The following is an 18,438-nucleotide window of genomic DNA, read 5'->3' on the forward strand; positions in this document are numbered from 1 at the left end:
GTTGAAGGGGAAGGGGGAACAGAAAAACAAGTGCTGTTTGGGAAAACAGGTCTAACATTAGGAACAAGGGTTTAATGTAGAAGGAGGGTGAGGGAAGCACACTCAGGTACTTGCAAAACCTCATCTGCGCCGGTATCTGCTGCCTACCTGTGGGGATTTTTCGGGTATTTGGGGCATGTCAGGTCGAGGTATGGGAAAGATGCCTGGTTAAGTGAAACTGGAGCAGAACTATAAAAAGCATTTTGTCAGGGCTCTTTGAAGTGTGAATCCTCAGTCATAAGTTATCTAAAAGAACGTGTGTTTTCTAAATATGCTAAGGGACCGAGGATGTAAAAGATCATGGAATTGATTAGGAGGTGGCTTTGAAGTATCACTCAGTAATTGCACAGTGTCCATGGTGACAGGAGCAGCGGATGCAAAACCCCACACAAGGGTTGGGTTTGGTACAGGTCACTGCAGAACAGTTTTGAGTTGTTTCACAAACGCTGTGGTTTATACCAGAAATGCATGTGTGTGTGTGTTTGTCAGCTTTTAATACGAAAAGCCAGGCAGATTACCAAAATGTCACGAAGGTGGGTATTTATAATGTCATGACTACAGTGTGTGTAACGTAGCAGTTCCTCCTGGGATGCACAAGGAGGAGAACGCAAATGTAAGGACTGGAGGAAGCTTTTTAATGAATTTGTTTATGAAGATGGATTGAGGCAGCCTGCCGTGACTTGGAGCTCTGAGCAGCTCCTATAAATAGAGGCTGGAAGGCAGCGAGCGGATCCTTCGTGGGCTTTGCAGTTAATTGTGAGAGATGAACCTTCACAGCAGCAGCTGCTAAAAATAGCTTGGAGCCTGCCAGTGCTCTGCCTGATCCCTGGGCACTGGAGCTGGCATCTAATTACCTTCAGGAACGGGTGGGCGGCTGGTCCCTGGGCGCCCCTTTGCCCCGGGGGTGCCTGCAGCCTCACCCCCCCCCCACCCCAGCCGGGGCGGCAGCAAGTCCCTGGGGAAAACCCAAAGATGCCCTGCTTTTGGTGCACGTCTTGCCGAACAGACACTCAGCAGCTCCTTCCCGCTACGGTTTCTCTTAAGCTTATTGACTTCAGTCTTTCATTGAGAGATGCTTCAGTTGTTTTGTGGGAGCGGGGCGAGGGCTGGGGTGAGCTGCTGGCGCTGACGAGCCTTTGTGGTATTGTAATTAATGGGGTAAAACGTGGGCTGTGTTGCTGGGGGCTTGTGGTGACGCTGCTTCTGCTTCTCTGCCCAGACTCACTACGCGGTGCGGGATACCACCGTGCTCTGTACGGATGAAGCCATCGACACCCTCACTGCCACGATCGAGTGTGAACAGCCACAGCCTGACCTCTACAAGTGAGTCTGCTCGTCCTGCCCATCCTGCTCCTCCTGCCCTGTTGCTGCCTGGTGTCACCTCCCTGCAGGCACCTGAGCACCATCGGTTGGGGGATCTAATAAGTTACAGTTCAGCAAAGTGAAGGGCGTTTTCTTTTCAGCAGAGACCAAAAGGTTTCTCGAGGCAGTGATAAGCTGCAGGGCTTCTTCCGTACGAGGACGGCAAAGTTGACACCACGCTTCTTCAGGGCTTGGTCTCTTTGCAGCAAAACCTTCCTGGTGCGACACTTGTCATGGTGGAATGAGTTATTTTTTGTCAGCTCAGCTGTAGTAATGGTCCGTGTGCCTATTCTTAGGCCCTCGACCTCCCAAGTTAAATGCATTGGGCTGAAGGACTTCCAGGAGTAAGCAGTCTTTGTGGTTAAATCCCTTGCAGGAGGTGTGCTGGGGTGTAATGGGGATGTGCTGGGGAGCGTAGGCACGTCAGGTTCTGCTGCTCCACTGATGGGTGGCAGCTGGGGGTCCCCCAGCCCTGGGGATGCGTGGCTTCCCCCTGTCCCCCGTGTAGCCGCCCCTCTGAAGTGTTCAACTCCCAAATGCGTTCATTTATGTGTCTGCTTCCATCTCCTGCCAAGGGCTTTTTTTACTATGTCTCTAGTAGCTCCGTATAACGTTAATGTGTTTGTAATACGAGTTTCTCATATTTTTATTGCAGATTTGTTGGAAGAATTATGATCTACAGAAGCAACCAAGAGCCCGTAGCCAGGTTGGTCTTGCAGCCATCTCACTGGCCCTTCTCAAAGAGGTTGGGCATCTACATCAGACTTTACGGTTCTGAACTGGTGCTGCCATTGTTAGGGAATGGTTGTTTTTCTTTAACCGTTCCAAATATTTCATTTTTCAGGGAGGCCTGTAGTTAACCTCTCCACTTACGCTCTTCTGCCATGCCATGATGTGTTTGAGCCCCTCTTGGGGAAGCAGTGCAGGACCACCTGGTTACATCCTTCCCTGCTGATGGGGAACACATTTACCAGACAATTGCAAAATATTGGTTTTTGAGGGAAAGCAGAAACATAAGCGTCAATCAGGGTGTTTCAGAAAAAATAAGCAAATACCGTCCAGACTGTGCTGTCACCAGAGCGGTGCCGGCCGTGTTTCGTGCTGTGGTGGATCTACGTGGACCCTAGAAGCAACGGAGGGTCACAGGTGGGGTTTTCAAAAAGAAATAAAAACATAAATGGGAGCAAAATAAGCCATTGATTTTGATGGTGGCAGTAATGGACTGTGCTGTGATGGACAGATTTTCAATGCTTTTAAAATCAGGTTTTTATATAAGTACTAGAACATATTAGATCGGAACAGTTTGCACTTATTCCTCAACAGCCTTACTGATAATCCCCATTAAATTTGGAACTTTGAGCACTAAAAATAATGTGTGTTAAGATGAAATGGAAATACAAGTATGTAAAGAGAAAAACAAAGCTTAATGCCAAATTTAACATACAAATCAAGTAATCGGATCTAAAGAACATCTGTTTAGCTTTATAATCTATCTCTGGGTCTAAATTATAAAGCAGTTTGAATGTTTTCTGAGTGATGTAATGTTATAATTTCTTTTACATTTAGGTCTTTGGGTCCTGAAAACCTGTTGCTGAAAGGTGCTACCCTCAAAAATACCAAGAAGATTTATGGTGAACATTTTTTGTTGGTGTTATTTTATTTACTTACATAGTTCTGATAAATAATGGCAAGTGTAGATGTTCATCACTAAATCTAGAGAGGGAAAATACTTCTCTGCTGCCTGTCTGCCTGCACCCTGCAGTTGCATTTGCAATCAGCTGATTGCAAAGTTGACAGAGTGAAATTTGGAGATACTGCTTATATCCACAGTGCTCCCAAGCTGTGCAGGTTGTGTTAGTACACCTCAGCAAGCTTTTCTTTTTGCTTGAGGTACAAAGAGCAGGGAGTTGTTCCCAAATCCTTTGCTGAAAAATGTGTGCTAGGATCGCAGTCCCAGCCACTCGTGATTGAAGGTGATGGCTGCTGTGGCAGACTGATGTTTTTTCTGACTATATGTGATCCATAGGCTCTGGGATATATGTAATTACATTACTTAGCAGCCTCGGAGGTTTCTGTAGTTGAACAGTCCTTGGGTAAGGACTTTTTCAACTGGGATTCGATTTTCATGTAAACACCGATGCCCCTTATGGCTAAGGGCAACCTGGGTCCCTCCTGGGCTGAGTCCCTGATGAGCCCTGCTTTAATGCTCTGTAGGAGTTGCAGTCTATACTGGAATGGAAACGAAAATGGCTTTGAACTACCAAGGGAAATCTCAGAAACGATCTGCTGTAGAAAAGTGAGTATTTATAGTTAGTAAAAAATCGGTAAAAGCTGTTGGGTTTTTTTATGGGTGACTTATACAGAAATAATCCCTGAATCTGCTGCCTTTTGTTTCAGATGCCCTCTCATTGTATAGAAAATCTGTATATTTGATTAAGCATATCTTTCAAGAAGCTGCATCATTTAGTAACTTCTCTTATTTAAAAACAAAATTAAAAAATATTAAAATATGTGAACTGACCCTGAAAATCAGCACTGTCAAAAGCACTTGTTCTGTAATTCCCTCACATATTGGGAAGAAATTCTTCCCTGTGAGGGTGGTGAGGCACTGGCACAGGTTGCCCAGAGAAGCTGTGGATGCCCCATCCCTGGCAGTGTTCAAGGCCAGGTTGGATGGGGCTTTGGGCGACCTGGGCTAGTGGAGGGTGTCCCTGCCCATGGCAGGGGAGTTGGAACTAGATGGGCTTTGAGGTCCCTTCCAACCCAAACCATTCTGTGATTCTATGAAAAGTAAAGAAGTCTTGTTCCTGCTTATTTGCATGATTTTTCTATATGAAAAATAGCTGTAAGAATTTAAAAAAGAAACCTATTTTTCAGATCTATCAACGCTTTCTTGATAGTGTATTTGTGCATCCTATTGAGCAAGGCTACTGTGTGCACGACTCTGAAATATGTTTGGCAGAGTAATCCATTTAATGATGAGCCTTGGTACAACGAAAAGACTAAAAAAGAGAGAGAGACGTTCAAGGTAAGTGGATTTGTATTTCAGCACCTCCTCCAGCTTTATTTATTCTGACGGTTTTATTTAATCTGATGGTGTCTGCTGCCAGCCCTGTGAGTCTTGTTTGCTCGCTGGAAGTGCTGCCGTTTCCTTCGGTCTCTCCTGCTATTTGCATTTCTTTCCTGCCTCGCTCGTGCACGGCGATGCTCGCATGGAGTGGGGCAAAGCAAAAATAAATACTATATATTACATAAACACAGCAGCTGATTTAACCTGGATCTGTACCTGAACTTGAGCAATCTTTCAGCTTTGAGTAGATAAATCAAGGCCACATCAGCCAGCTTCTTAAACTTGCTGAAACACAGGCAGTTAAGCCTGAATGAGTGTGTAGAAATCAGTTATTTGATGGATTATTGAGTGGGATGTCCCTGCATCAGCTGTACCCGTGCCATAGCGTGACTGGTCTCAAGCCACTTGCTCCTTGTTTCTAGTTACTTGAGATCAGAATGAGCCTGTAACACTATATTCTTAAGAGGAATATACTCAAATAAAACATTGTTTTGGTCTCTATGAAGCAGTGAGATGTCCTCCTGTATTATACCCTCATAGATCTGCAGAGGATAGTGAGATTTTCTGCATCAAAGGAAAATGGAATTTGGCCCTGAATCTTGGCTGTATTCATTTTCAGGGGTTTTTTTTTTTTTTTTTCTACTTCACCTGAGAAGAAAAGCTCTCTAAAACCCCAGAGGTATTCTGAGTTATGCCTGACAGGCACAGACTGCATCTTCTCCTCTTTCCATTGCAGGTCTTGCGGATGTTCACAGACTTCTTGTCCTTTATGGTCCTCTTCAATTTTATTATCCCGGTCTCCATGTATGTTACAGTAGAGATGCAGAAGTTCTTGGGCTCCTTCTTCATCTCTTGGGACAAGGAGTTGTATGACGAAGAAATAAAAGAAGGAGCGTTGGTGAACACCTCGGACCTGAACGAAGAGCTCGGGCAGGTCAGAACATGCTCTGTTTGGATCTGGTTGGATGAAAATGTGGACAGAAATGTCCTCCCTGATAGGAACCCTTGTTGTGACAGTCCCTCGTGATCCCCTCAGGGCAGAGCTTCAGCCGGTTTGGTGGCACTTTCCATTTAATGTGATTCTACTCGCTCTGCAAAATGGATAAGATTATAAATAGTGCATGAAAGAGCAGGAATTGGGTCATGCCAATTGTTTCCATATTGGGGAATATCAGGCGCAACGCTCTGCGTGTCAGGGTGGTTTGCTTTCACTGCTTCAATTAAAAATTAAAAATCCTTTGTCTCTTTGAGGATTAACGAAAATGCCTGCCCAGTCATCCCTCTGGGCACGCAGCGCACGTGCAGCCACGCTGCTTCTGCTTTGCTGGGGCAATTAGATAGCTCAGGCTTCCCTTTCTTATCTACATCAGGAGAGACTGAGTGTGATGTATGAGTAGTGCCTCCTGCTTTTTATTTTGCTTAAAATAAAATAAAAAAATCAATTTGGAGTAGCGATTAGTCTAATTTAAATACAGCACCAAAATGAAGATCCCCCAAAGGAGGCAGCAGAACTGCCGCAGCAGCTATATAAGCGCTAGGAGCTATAGCAAAGGACACAATAAAGAGGATGAGGGGAAAATGAAGAGCCTGGAAACACATTTTAAGTCTCCAGGACCTGCCTCCTGCCACCCATGCAATGGGCTGAAAAACAGAGTAGCTGCTCTGAGGAGCAAAGTAGTAAAACTACACAGTGGTGTAACTTCCCTGGGGCACCTGCATCTTTTTGGGGGGTCAGGTTAGGATAGCAGATGCACTAAAATGCCCCAGCCTTTCTGGTTTTTGTGGGCTCCTTCCTCAGCGCGTGGGGCTGGGGGTGCAGCAAGGCAGCCTGCCTGCTTCTAGGTGGAGTACGTCTTCACGGACAAAACTGGGACCCTGACGGAGAACAGCATGGAGTTCATCGAGTGCTGCATAGACGGGCACAAGTACAAAGGCTGCATTTCAGAGGTGGATGGCTTCTCTCAGACTGATGGACCCCTAAAATATTATGGCAAAGCAGAAAAGGTAAGAAATCTGCATGTTTATGACTGTTGGGGTTTTGTGTTCAGCTCCTGCCTGGTTAAATGCAGCAGAATCTGGATGGGGAGGGGCGGTTTGGTTTTTTTTAATATACATCCACAAAAATCACAAGGAAGTGCTGCAAGGTGGGCTGGGTGCACGGCATTGGGCTGGTAACGAGCCCTCCCTCGCTCCTGCCTAGAGCCGCGAGGAGCTGTTCCTGCGAGCCCTCTGCCTGTGCCACACCGTTCAGATCAAGGAAGCAGACCAGGTGGATGGGCTGATAGGACATCCAGAACGCAAATACACCTACATCTCCTCTTCCCCGGATGAAATTGCTTTGGTGAAAGGCGCAGAAAAGTAAGAATATGAAGATGTTGGGTTTTTTCCTTCCCTGTCTCCCAGTGGGAGGGCGGTGAGGGTTATCTGAAGACGGTAGACCCTTTTCCCCAGTCAAGACTGCATCTGTCTCTCTCTGGGAACCACGTTGTGATACCAGCGCTGGGCCTGACCCACAGCCCTGTTAAGCCACATGAGCCCGTGGGTTTAAATGAGCTCTCCGTGAAAGGGATGCTCTGCAAAAGGCCGCCTCCTCTGAGCAGCTTCTTGGGAGGTCGTGGCTTGCATGCGCTGCTGAGAGCAGTGCCCATCGGGCAGAGGATCCTTTGTGGGAGCCCCCGTGACCACGTGTTTTAATCCCCAAGAAATGGAGACCAGTTACCACGTGCACTCTGCAGCCAATTTGCTTCCTTGGCATGCAGTGGAAAAATAATAGGGTGGGTTACTTTTATCAAACCCACATTTGGATCCTGACAAAGATGCTGAAGGCCAGGTTGGACGGGGCTTTGAGCAACCTGACCTAGTGGAAGGTACCCCTGGTCATGGCAGAGGGGTTGACCTAGGTGATCTTTAAGACCCCCTCCAATCCAAACCGTTCTGTGCTATTGCCAGTCCCTAGGTCTTAGGCACAGGCTGTTGCAGCTGTATATAGTTGCTCATGGCTTGTAAATCTGCTGGAGACCCAGGGGACCGCGTCCAGAGTCCCTCAGTGTCTGTGTGCTGCGGTGCCCAGCTCTCCAGGTCACGAGAGTGGTGCCAGAACGTCGCAGCAGGCTCTGCATGGAGCAAGCAAACGTCTAGCCAAGTTTTTTAGCTCAGGCTTGTTAACTTCTTTGCTCTCTTCTGCAGTACGGAAGGTGAAACGAGAACGTTGTTAATGTATAATATGTGCCAATGGGTGTTTTCAATGTTGTTCTGTCCTTTTGTTTATTGACAGGTATGGTTTCACTTTTCTAGGACTTGAAAACGATTTCATGAAAATACGAAACCAAAAGAATGAAACTGAAATGTAAGTGCCGTGGGGGTTGCCGAGGAACGGGGCTGCTAGTGCTGCACCGCCTCCCGCCCGGCTTAACCGCGTTTGGTCAGGTCGGAGCTGTTCCGCGAGGGCTGGCATCAGACCGTGCTGACCTGCCCGAAAACTCCTGTCCTTTTTGCACAGCAAGGTGCAGGCTGAAGGGCTTGCTTGCAAAAATGACATCTAAGCTCAGGTCCCTGTAGTGCCTGCGGTTCCCTACACGTATCCTTCATCTGTGTGTGGCTGCGCAGATCATGCCTAGGATTCGCAGGGTGGTTGCTGACCTTACGGACCATGGCTGGGCCTCACAGCGGGATGCTCTAAGCCTAAACTGCGTGAATGGCTCCCTTCCCTGCAACTCTCTTCCCCTTCCAGCTGAAAATAGCTAGATTTTACCCTGTGCCCCCAGCTCGTGGGACAGCTGAAATCACTGACCTAACCCCAGCGCTTCCCCAGAACTTGCCTTCACAAGCAAGTTTCACTTCTTACTCCCCTTATGGCGAAACTTCGTATTTGACTGCCAGAGCCGACATCGCTGCCTGCGGCACTGGTCCCCAGCCTGGGGCCTGGGTGCACCCACGCCCTCGGCCCCATGCTCAAAGCAGCGCTGGAGGGGGTTTTTATTCCGTTTTCTTGTGCTGTAAAAAGTACGTTACCCAGTGGGTGCTGCCATTTGTAGGGTGTATTGATTTCTGCAGCTTGTTCTTAGTGATTTTCTGTCTTAAATAGTTATTTTTCTTTTACCGAGTCTAAGCTCTATTTTTTTTTTTTTTTAAAAGGTACCAACTTCTCCATGTGTTGAACTTCGATCCTGTCCGTCGCCGTATGAGCGTCATTGTGAGAACCACCACGGGTACAGTTAAAACGCATTTCTGGACTCCCATACAGCGTGCACAAATATAAAACTTGTCCTCTTTATTCCTGTACTGCGTGTGCGTAATGCCACGTGTTGTAACCCAGAGAGGCTAAACTGTTCAGGTTTTCTTAGCTGGTCTGATGAAGTTCTGTACTGGGTCTGGTTGGGATAGAGTTAATGTTCCGCATAGCAGCGGTTGGGGCCCAGCAGCAGAGAAGGGGAGAGGGACAGTGACCTCCAGAGAGCTCCCTGCTTGCTTTGCTCCAGCCTGGAGGTACAACTACAGGGGCAGGGGAGATCTGAGACCTTCCCCTGAGCGGGATGAGTTTTCATGGGGATAGCAGACAAAAATTCAGAGGTCACCATCGTTCTCAAATTTCAGTCCCGTAAGGTATGGGATGCTGGTTTTACCCTGCCTGTAAAGATTGCCAAGGCTTGTAAATAGGAAAAAAAAACCATAACCTGCTTTGTGCAGGCTGTTGCAGAAGGCTTGCTCAGAGGCAGGTAGGGACACCTGGTGTTCCAGCCCGAGGTCAAACAAGGTTTTGCACAGGTTAGTGCAGGCCACTTTTGGCAAGCAACAGGGCTTCTAGCAGTTCCTTCTTTAGTCCTGCCACATTTCCTCCCTCTGCATCGTTTGCTGGCTATTGAATCAGTTAAGCCTTTCTACAGCTTGTGAATGCTATGAACTATTTATAATTTGCTTTTAGGAAAGTTGCTTCTCTTCTGTAAAGGAGCAGACTCCTCTATTTTTCCAAGGGTGCAGCAAGAAGAAATCCAACAAACGAAAGTCCACGTGGACCGCAACGCTATGGTGAGCACTCAGATGGAATTTGGCTGGCTCCTGGGGTCAGGAAAGCCTTGTTCCAAAAATAGGGATGTGACCTTGCTTTGGAGGGAAGCGTTGAAAATCTGAGTGTCACTTCACATTGTTTTGAAGCCGGGCTTCTTTCCTTTACTGTTTTTTTGGCTTCCACCTTTATTTGACTTTTGATATACTTATATGGTTTCCATCACAGTTGTGTCCAAGCGTCTCCCGATCAAGTTAGAAACAGAAATAACAATAGCAGGCTGTTTTCTCCGGTGGCTGAAGTGCCTGGTCCCAGTTGTGGGGATACCCGGTCTCCGCTCTCCTGGCTGGATGTACGCTCCCCGCTCTGCTCCTTCTCTTAGTTTCTCTCTGCCATGTTATATGCACGTAATAAGCAAAGCCACAGTTACTTGGTGGGAAGAAGTCACTGTATAAACACAGAGAAATTAGTCTTTTGACTCAAGCCAACAAATTGGCAGTGCTGTCAGGGTCAGTACTGATAGAAAGCACTGATGGGGAAGAAAAACACTAACCCTAAAGTGAGGAGCTGTAGAAAATCTGGTTTTAGACACTTTATTTTCTTTCTCTCTCCCTACCAGGATGGCTACCGAACACTCTGCGTGGCATTCAAAGAACTCACTCAAAAGGAGTTCGACAAAATCGACAGACAACTTAATGAAGCTAAGATGGCTCTGCAGGACAGGGAGGAGAAGATGGCGAAGGTTTTTGAAGACACAGAAGCAGACATGCACTTGATTGGGGCTACAGCTGTAGAAGACAGGTAAAGAGGGGACCACCAACCACTGACACTGTGGTACCTGGGTTTCTTCCTGACGTTGTATCATGAGTCGCCGTGGTGGAGCTGAGCAGCCAGGCAGATGCTGAAAGTGTCCAGGGCAATTAATTACTCCGTGGCACAACCCATTACACAGTGCCCTAGTTGCTAAAATTGGCTGGTGTAGTAGGAATTAGGATTTATTAATGAAACTACTGAAGTACTTGCACTTGTAGAGAGTGAACTAAGCACACGGTGTTAACTTGCACATCAAAACAAATTCAGTTTTGTGTGCAGTTACAGTAATTGTATGTGTGAATTAAACTCTTACTCTTGACTCTTAGGTCTCACAGTATAAAGCAGTGATTTTTTTTATTTTTTTTTGGGCTGCAAATAAAAAATTTGGGATTGCTGACTTCTAATCCTTATACCTATGGCCGCAGTCTCCCCAGCACAGAGTAAATCAATTAACTTCTCTTGAGCTGGTATTTCCTACCTGCAAAATATGGATTATATGGATTAAGTGTGGGCCAACCTGAGGAGTGATGTTTTGCTTCTGCTCGCAGGCTGCAGGAGCAGTCGGCAGAGACGATCGAAGCTCTGCACGCAGCTGGCATGAAGGTTTGGGTGCTGACGGGAGACAAGATGGAAACTGCCAAATCCACCTGCTACGCCTGCAGGCTCTTCCAGACCAGCACCGAGCTGCTGGAGCTGACGGCGAAAACGGTGGGCGAGAGCGAAAGGAAGGAAGATCGGCTCCATGAGCTGCTGATGGAGTACCATAAAAGGCTGATTCAGGACGTTCCCAAAAACAGGAGAGGCCTGAAGAGGTAAGCGAGCGAGGACCCAGCCCACACGCATTTCAGATGCAGATGCAAAGTTTGTAGAGAAGTAGGACTGGCTATGTGCAGGTTGCGGCTGGCTCCTTCACTTTGCTCATCATCTCTAGTATTAGTTGGATTTGAACTTAATTACCTTGTTAAATCCAAGCTTTTAAGATTGCTAAGCCCCCCAAAAGGGATGGGAAGAAGATTAATACAAAAGCAATTTCTTTTCTGCTAAGATGATACAAGCTGCTAGATTGGCTTCTTAAAGTCTGATTTTACTTCAAACATGTTCCTTGTTGTGTCCCAGAAGCTGGACATTGAGTCAAGAGTACGGTCTGATTATAGATGGCTCCACGCTGTCGCTGATACTCAACCCTTCTCAGGACTCCAGTTCTAGTAATTACAAAAACATATTTCTACAAATCTGCATGAAGTGTACTGCAGTCCTCTGCTGCCGGATGGCTCCTTTGCAGAAAGCACAGGTATTTACCCTACTTCTAACCATCTGACGCGCATCATTAGGTGATGTGATGCACTTTTAATCCATCATCTGGGACTTGACCTGATCGTCTTAATCAGCTAGGACTTCTCCAGGCTATGTGTAAACCTTGTTTGAGCTTCAGAGAGTGATGGAAGCACACCAGTCTTTCAAATCTGAATGTAAAACCTTTGTTTAATATGCTTGCAGGAAGCCACAAACCCAAACGAATTAGAAATAAACAAAAAAACCCTGTTTCTTCTTTTTGCCTTTCCAAATTTGTCAAGTGGAGTCCGTGACTTCCTCACGCCAGCTGATGGTGTCCAAGCCTGATAAGTGGCGTGTCTCTGCCTCTCTTCCAAGGGAGGGTTTCCTGAGATGCGTGACAGGTCCCATCTTTGGGAGAGCAGAAGGGAAGGATGGGATGCTGCTGCCTGGGATTTGTTTTTAAATTGTGTCCTTCAGCCCCGGGCTGAGAATCTTGGCTTTTGCTCTGGTTGGTGACTGTGAAGGAAATAACTTGGGGTTTTATTAATCTGAACTCTCCAGGTGTTATTTTACTGCTGTAAAAACCCAGCTACTTGTCCTGGGGGGGGGTCTTGCAAGTGGGGCAGATTTTTACTGAATTCTTGGTTTCTGCTGCTGTCCTTTTTAAAATCTTTTAGATTGTGCGAATGGTGAAGAACACGAAAGGGAGCCCCATAACTCTCTCCATAGGGGATGGTGCGAATGATGTTAGTATGATTTTGGAAGCACACGTTGGAATAGGTAAGACCCCTGATAACACCCGTCTGACCTTGTCTGCTGTTGCTGGGGTTCGCTCTTGAGGCGCAGTCAGTATTTCTGATTGCACGTGGCTAAATTGATCCCACCAAAAAATGCTGAAAGTCTGCTGTTGCTTTCTTTGGAGCCAGGCTTTGACTCCAGATAAATGCTTGGGTTCATCGTACACTGATCACCTTTAATAGTACAACTCTGTCCGTGATAAACTGCAGATTGTGTTCAGAAACTCTATGGCATGGCCAGATTCAAGGTGGTCAAAGTTGCTTGCTGGCCAGAAGAACAAAAGGCACAAGTAGCAAACTGATGGGTGATTACTGGCCGTTGTTGCAAAGGCAGTGCGATGAAAATATCTGACTTTATTCGGGCTAACTGGTCGCAGCTGCTAGTAACTCAGCACTGGGAACCCACACATGTTTCCCGAGGGGCGATGCTCAGTTTTGTTGTGCCTGCCCTGTCCATATGACTGACATCAGGCTGGGAACAATCCTGCTTTCTGCAGACTGGTGTCAGAGATACAGGAAATACTGGAGATTTTTTAATACTGCTAAAGAAGGGTCGATGGAAGAGGAAGGACAGCCTCTTGATTTGAGGCTGTTGGAAATGCTGCGGAGCCCTGTAATGAGTGGGGTCCCAGTGCAGTTCATTTCAATGTGGCTTTTAAGCGAACAAAACTGTCTTTCTTGAGCTCAGCTCTGCAGGGATGTCTTGGGAGGCTGAGCGTCTGCAGTGAAATAACTAGGCTGCGTGAGATGTGGGCAAGCCCACGGGGAAACCAATTCCTTATCTTTTATCAGGTTTGCTTAGATACTTTTCACCACGCTCTCTTACATAGGAACTCAGACAGCAACCTAAATATAGCTTAAAAACTCCAGAGGCAGATCTGACTGTTGTGGAGCCAAAACCACGCCGAGTCTTGCAGCACGTTAGTGTTTTGCTCTCCCGGGGCACTTGAGAGGGAAATACGACCTTTGTCGTGCCTTGAGACACTGAGTGATGTGAACAAACCTAGAGGGTAGCATTCGTCCAAATTCCAGTCTCTCAGGGATTAACCCCTTGCTATAGCATCCATCCAAATTCCAGTCTCTCAGGGATTAACCCCTTGCCATGCTTCTGTCTGCAGGTATAAAAGGCAAAGAAGGACGGCAGGCTTCCAGAAACAGCGACTACGCTGTGCCAAAGTTTAAACACTTAAGAAAATTGCTACTAGCACATGGGCATTTATATTACGTGAGAATAGCACACCTTGTACAGTATTTCTTCTATAAGGTAAGGATGCGTGTGGAGCTTGTTTCTTTGTTTATACTATGGGTTTCTTTGACAACAGAAAAAAATAGTAAACAGGAAAAAAAAAAGTATAGGTTGTTCTGCAGCTCTGATTTCCTTCCCTGGAACAGGCTGTGTCTCTGCCATGTGCCTGTCTGTTGCAAACAGTGCTCACTGGGCAACGTGAGCATGGCTTTCTTCCACTGTCTTCTGCTCATTGGATTAGTTTTGTGCTTGGTAGAGAGCAGCACCCTAACTTGTCCTATATTGTAATATCAGACATTAGTGTCTGATAGCAGGAAAAATTATTTGGATTTAGATTGAGGAGTCAAGCGCTTCCCTCCTAACTGTTTGTCTTTTGTTTCCCTAGAACCTTTGCTTCATTTTACCGCAGTTTTTATACCAGTTCTTCTGTGGATTCTCACAGCAGGTAACTTCCAGTAACGTGTCTATAAACCAGGATCAAAAGCAAGAGGCACAGTGAGGCTTCCTAGCAGAGACTTGGCTTTTGGCGTCCTGTCCCTTCCTCACCTCGCTTTAGAGGACAGTAGGAACCGACCTCGTTGCTCAGCACCGCATCTGGAGCATAATGTTTTTGAGACCCATAACTGAAAAGAAAGAAATCTGCTTTCTTTCTTTTTCCCATCCACCACCCATAAACACAGACGGACACCTTCCTGAAATAATGAGAGGGGTTTCGCTGGTTTGTCAGCACCTGATGTTACTACTTCTCTTAAGAGAAAAAGTTTCAAAGACTTCCTGATCTTTTCCCCTCTGCTGCGTTTCCCTGCATTAAAGGGGCGTCTCGAAAGGAAGAACAGTTCGTTCTTTTGTGACAGCCTTTAAAAAAAGACACACGATGTGTGTCATCAGAGACTCGCTTAGTCCAAGTGAGCATCAGAAGGACAGGTCCATGTGACGGGGTGGGCTCACCTGCTTGGAGACAAGAGCTTTGGGCTTTTGTGTCTATTTTGCCTCAAAAGTAACGGTAAGGAACAGTGAATGACAGGAGATAATTCTCTGCTTGTCTCTGCAGAACCACTTGTTTGGTTGTTGTTTGGGTTTTTTTGGTTTTTGTTTTTTTGGTTTTTTTTTTTAAAAAAGAAGCCATTGTTTCTCTAAAACAGTCTAGTCCTTAGAGTCACAGGAGACTTCAAGTGTATTAATAGAAACAGCAGCACAATAGCTACAGAAAAGCTCTGGTAAGGGCTGTTTAATCACGTTTTGCTGGAGATGAGACCAGCCAGTTACAAAACTTCCCTGCGGTGGGAGCGGGGTCCCGGCCACGAGCCTGCAGGTGCCTTGGCCCCCCGGCGTTGCACGAAGCGTGACCCCTATCAAGTGAAACTGTCCTGTGTGGCTGTGACAAAGGGATCAGTCTGTAGGGTATGTGCAGAGGCAAGGGAACTTTGAATCGCTTTGGCGGGGAGACTTTTAAAGCGGAATTTCTGTCTCATTTCACCCTTTCTTCTTCTTTTAAGCCACTGTACGATGCTGCTTACCTTACCATGTACAACATCTGCTTCACATCGCTACCTATCCTGGCTTACAGCCTCCTGGAGCAGCATATCAACATCGACACGCTGACCTCAGATCCTCAGCTGTATATGTAAGTAGCACAGGACTAGGTGAGCCTCTGCACAACTTGGTTAACCACGGTTTAAGTGTTGTTGGCGGAGGAGCGTAAGCAGGTGGCCCTGTCCCGTGTCGGTGATGGGGTCACCATGAACTGCAGAAAAGGCTGTTTCTGTCCCTGCTGGCGCCGCTGCTGCTGCTGCGTTAGAGCTGAGCAATGTCCTGTTTGCTGCCTCTTTCTACTTATTTGTGCTAACAGTATCCAGTCTAGCAGGTTATTAAAAAAAATAATAAATTGTATGTGGATTCTTCATCCATAAGAAAAATCAAGCTGCGAGCGTGGCCAGACCTTTCATTCACGTTAGCTTTGAGCCTGGCAGCATGAGCCAAGCACGTGATAGAGCGTGTAATGGATGGAGGGGAGATGTAGCTTTCAGGAGGGAAAAAGATCCATTCGTTTACAGAAAGATGAATGTTTCTGAAGCCCAGCTCAGGCAGGTAGTTTCTCAGCTCATCTAAAGGGATAGCCTCCACAAGCCAAATCCCCATATCAGGGACTATTACCGGGGAACTCTGCTCCACGGAGTTTTCTGCCGTGTTGCCCATGGAGAGCCCCGTTTGAGGAGACTGCCTGTCTCTGCTTTGCTGGTTTCTTTCTCTCCTCCGTTGGTTGCAACTGAGGGTGGCTCCAACCTGCCACGGAAACAGAGATGCTTCCCATCTTCCTCCCACCCCTGCCCACACACGCACGCTTGGGTGCGGCCATTCAGCAAGGACTAAGGAAGATGCTTTTTTGGGAAGGTTCCTGTCCACGCACCCCCGTGGCAAGAGACCAGGTCAGGGCTGCTCCGGTTGGTGCCCTGTGCAAGCCCTGTCACCACTGGATGATGCTCCTTGGCCACGGAGGAACTGTGGGCGGCAAAGCCGTGCTGAAGCCAAGAGCAATGCCTTTGCAGGGAAGGGAATTAGCAGGTGCCTAAAGATACTGTGTGAAAGTTGCTTTAGGTATAGAAAATTCAGCAAATGCAGCGAAGCTGTGAGGCTAGGAAGGGGGCATGGATGTTTTTGAAATAAGTACTCAGATCCAAGATTGATTAGACCTCTGTGTTTCTCCTCTCGTATGGCAAAATGCCACCGCGTGTATTTTTAAATAAATTGGTAATTGAATATTGTGCGGCATAGATCAATAACAGCTGGCCCCTGCGCGTTCGCCTGGTGGGCTGTCTGATCTCTGGGGTCAGCCCATTGAGGGAAAACGGATTAATTGTGCAGGCAGATAGCTTTAGTTTGAATATTCATGACTGTGCATGTGCTGCTGAATGCAGAACGACTGCTGCGCCTCTGCTGCATGAAGTGCTGAGTTGCTGCAGTGCAGATCTCTAGTCTGTAAAAAGCCTGTTTACGATGAGCGCTGCAGGACGTAAATGTGAATACAAAACAGAGCTCGCAGCAGGGAAGTTGGTTGTATTTTCTCTCCTTGCAATAAAACCCACCTACAGGCTGGTTTATCTGTGCTCCCTACTCCCAAACTGCAGTATGTTAGAGCATTGTCACTGCATCATCATGCATAGGATTCGGTAGGTTTTTGGGTTTTTTGGAAAATGCAGTTAGAGGAGCCCAGCGCCACACCGGTTTGCAGGGTGCATCTTGCTGAGAATGGATGTATTGCCTTAACAGTTAGGGAGAGGAATGGAGATCTTTGGGTTTGCCATAAACATGCCTTTATCCCCATCAATCTTCAAATTTTAAAGTAATCTGAAAAAATAATGATGCAGGAATATTTTTTTTTTAAGTCCCCCCTGCCCTGCGAGCTGCTCTCCACTCCCCGGGCTTTGCGTGCGGTCCGTGCAGAGCTCTGCCCGTAGCGCGTGCATTTGCTGCTGCTGCCTCCGTGCCAGATCTCATCCTATATTCAGCCAAGAGCCTCCAGCTACAACCCCCGTGTTAAAAACACCCACCATACGATTCAGGAGGTTATTTTCAGCCTACGCAGAAAAACACCGCTTCCAGAAATGGGACTTGCAGACAGAGCTTTGTACATTCAACAAAAAGGGGGGAACATGCCATAGATTCGCTGCATCCCGTACGGCTCTTCGTTAGCATTGCCTTGGTTTTAAAATTCATCAGTTAATGTCAGACAGCGTGCGCAGTGCGGGGACTGCAGGAGAGGCTCAGGACAGCGTTACAGCTGTTTGCTTTGGGCTGGCTTGGATTTTCATCCAAGTTACCTAGAGGAGAAGGACAAAACAGATTAATGCGCTGAACCTCTTATGGTTTCTCACGACCATCAGCTGCACGTGGCAAATTGTTACGTCCTGTACGCTGGCAGGTATTTGTGTTTTACCTCCTTGTCCCCCTACAGCAAGGGCTTGCTCCAAAGCCCCGCTGATCACCTGGCTGCAAGGGGCTTTGCGCTGCACCCTAAACACGACGGTGATGTTCTCCTTACTCCGTCTCTTGGCAGGAAGGTTTCGGATAACGCAATGCTGCAGTGGAGGCCGTTCCTGTACTGGACCTTTCTGGGCGCCTTTGAAGGACTCGTGTTTTTCTTTGGGGTTTATTTTCTTTTTCAAAATTCATCGTTGGAAGATAACGGAAAGGTAACACCACTAAAAAAAGAAAGAGAAAGATGAGTGTTGTTTTTGTGCGTGCTGCCTCTTTTATACGCCTGGCAGGGAATATCTACACGCTTAATCTGTGCGGTGTGTCTCGAGTCTTGTCCGATGGTGTAGCCTTGCTTATGGTGTGATTCTGCAGCAAATGCTTGAAATAAAACATTTTCCAAATCGCCATGGAAACAAGGCAGAGCTGGTTATACTCGCTAGGTAACATAACTAGTCTTACACACAGCTTTGTTCCAACCTGGTGAGCTTTGCACAGCGCTCTTCCACTCTTCCACGTGGTGCCAGGGCAGGAGCGGCGCCTGCCCTTCCCACCAGCGTGCCGTGCGAAATCCGGCCCGTCTTCAGCGGGTTGCAAGCAACTCGATTAGCCCGCCTTGATAACGATTAGCCCGCCTTGATAACGATTAGCCCGCCTTGATAACGATTAGCCCGCCTTGATAAGATGCTGCCTGTTTGCTCAGACGTGGCGCGGGGCCGCTTCCCTGCCGCACCTGCTGCGGGGCGTGCGTTCAGCCTCCCCCCTCCCTTTGCGGTGGGGGAGGCTGGTGCTGGGGTTTTGCTTCCGTTCCGAAGCCGGCCTAGGTTCGCACCGCTGTCAGAACGAAGCAGGCTGTTCTTGT

The 18,438-nt window shown here is 47.2% G+C and overlaps 1 protein-coding gene across 6 annotated transcripts in view; it reads left to right on the plus strand.

Annotated features, from left to right (window-relative positions):
• ATP11C (ATPase phospholipid transporting 11C (ATP11C blood group)) overlaps positions 1–18,438 on the plus strand; it is a 57,664-nt gene that overhangs the window by 27,383 nt on the left and 11,843 nt on the right. For all 6 annotated transcript variants that reach the window (XR_012837249.1, XM_075763118.1, XM_075763117.1 and 3 more), the window contains 19 exons: positions 1,259–1,362; positions 2,057–2,107; positions 2,968–3,032; positions 3,616–3,697; positions 4,279–4,429; positions 5,208–5,405; positions 6,314–6,475; positions 6,672–6,829; positions 7,746–7,817; positions 8,606–8,679; positions 9,393–9,496; positions 10,093–10,274; positions 10,835–11,098; positions 11,403–11,577; positions 12,239–12,341; positions 13,477–13,622; positions 13,990–14,049; positions 15,101–15,228; positions 17,659–17,794. Coding sequence is in view for 5 of the 6 variants with exons in the window: in XM_075763118.1 (XP_075619233.1) it covers positions 1,259–1,362; positions 2,057–2,107; positions 2,968–3,032; positions 3,616–3,697; positions 4,279–4,429; positions 5,208–5,405; positions 6,314–6,475; positions 6,672–6,829; positions 7,746–7,817; positions 8,606–8,679; positions 9,393–9,496; positions 10,093–10,274; positions 10,835–11,098; positions 11,403–11,577; positions 12,239–12,341; positions 13,477–13,622; positions 13,990–14,049; positions 15,101–15,228; positions 17,659–17,794 (2,415 nt within the window). In the remaining variant the exon portion in view is untranslated. The remainder of the gene's footprint in view (positions 1–1,258; positions 1,363–2,056; positions 2,108–2,967; positions 3,033–3,615; positions 3,698–4,278; positions 4,430–5,207; positions 5,406–6,313; positions 6,476–6,671; positions 6,830–7,745; positions 7,818–8,605; positions 8,680–9,392; positions 9,497–10,092; positions 10,275–10,834; positions 11,099–11,402; positions 11,578–12,238; positions 12,342–13,476; positions 13,623–13,989; positions 14,050–15,100; positions 15,229–17,658; positions 17,795–18,438) is intronic.

The sequence above is a fragment of the Balearica regulorum genome, chromosome 11, assembly GCF_011004875.1.
Source record: "Balearica regulorum gibbericeps isolate bBalReg1 chromosome 11, bBalReg1.pri, whole genome shotgun sequence".
NCBI classification, from domain to species: domain Eukaryota; kingdom Metazoa; phylum Chordata; class Aves; order Gruiformes; family Gruidae; genus Balearica; species Balearica regulorum.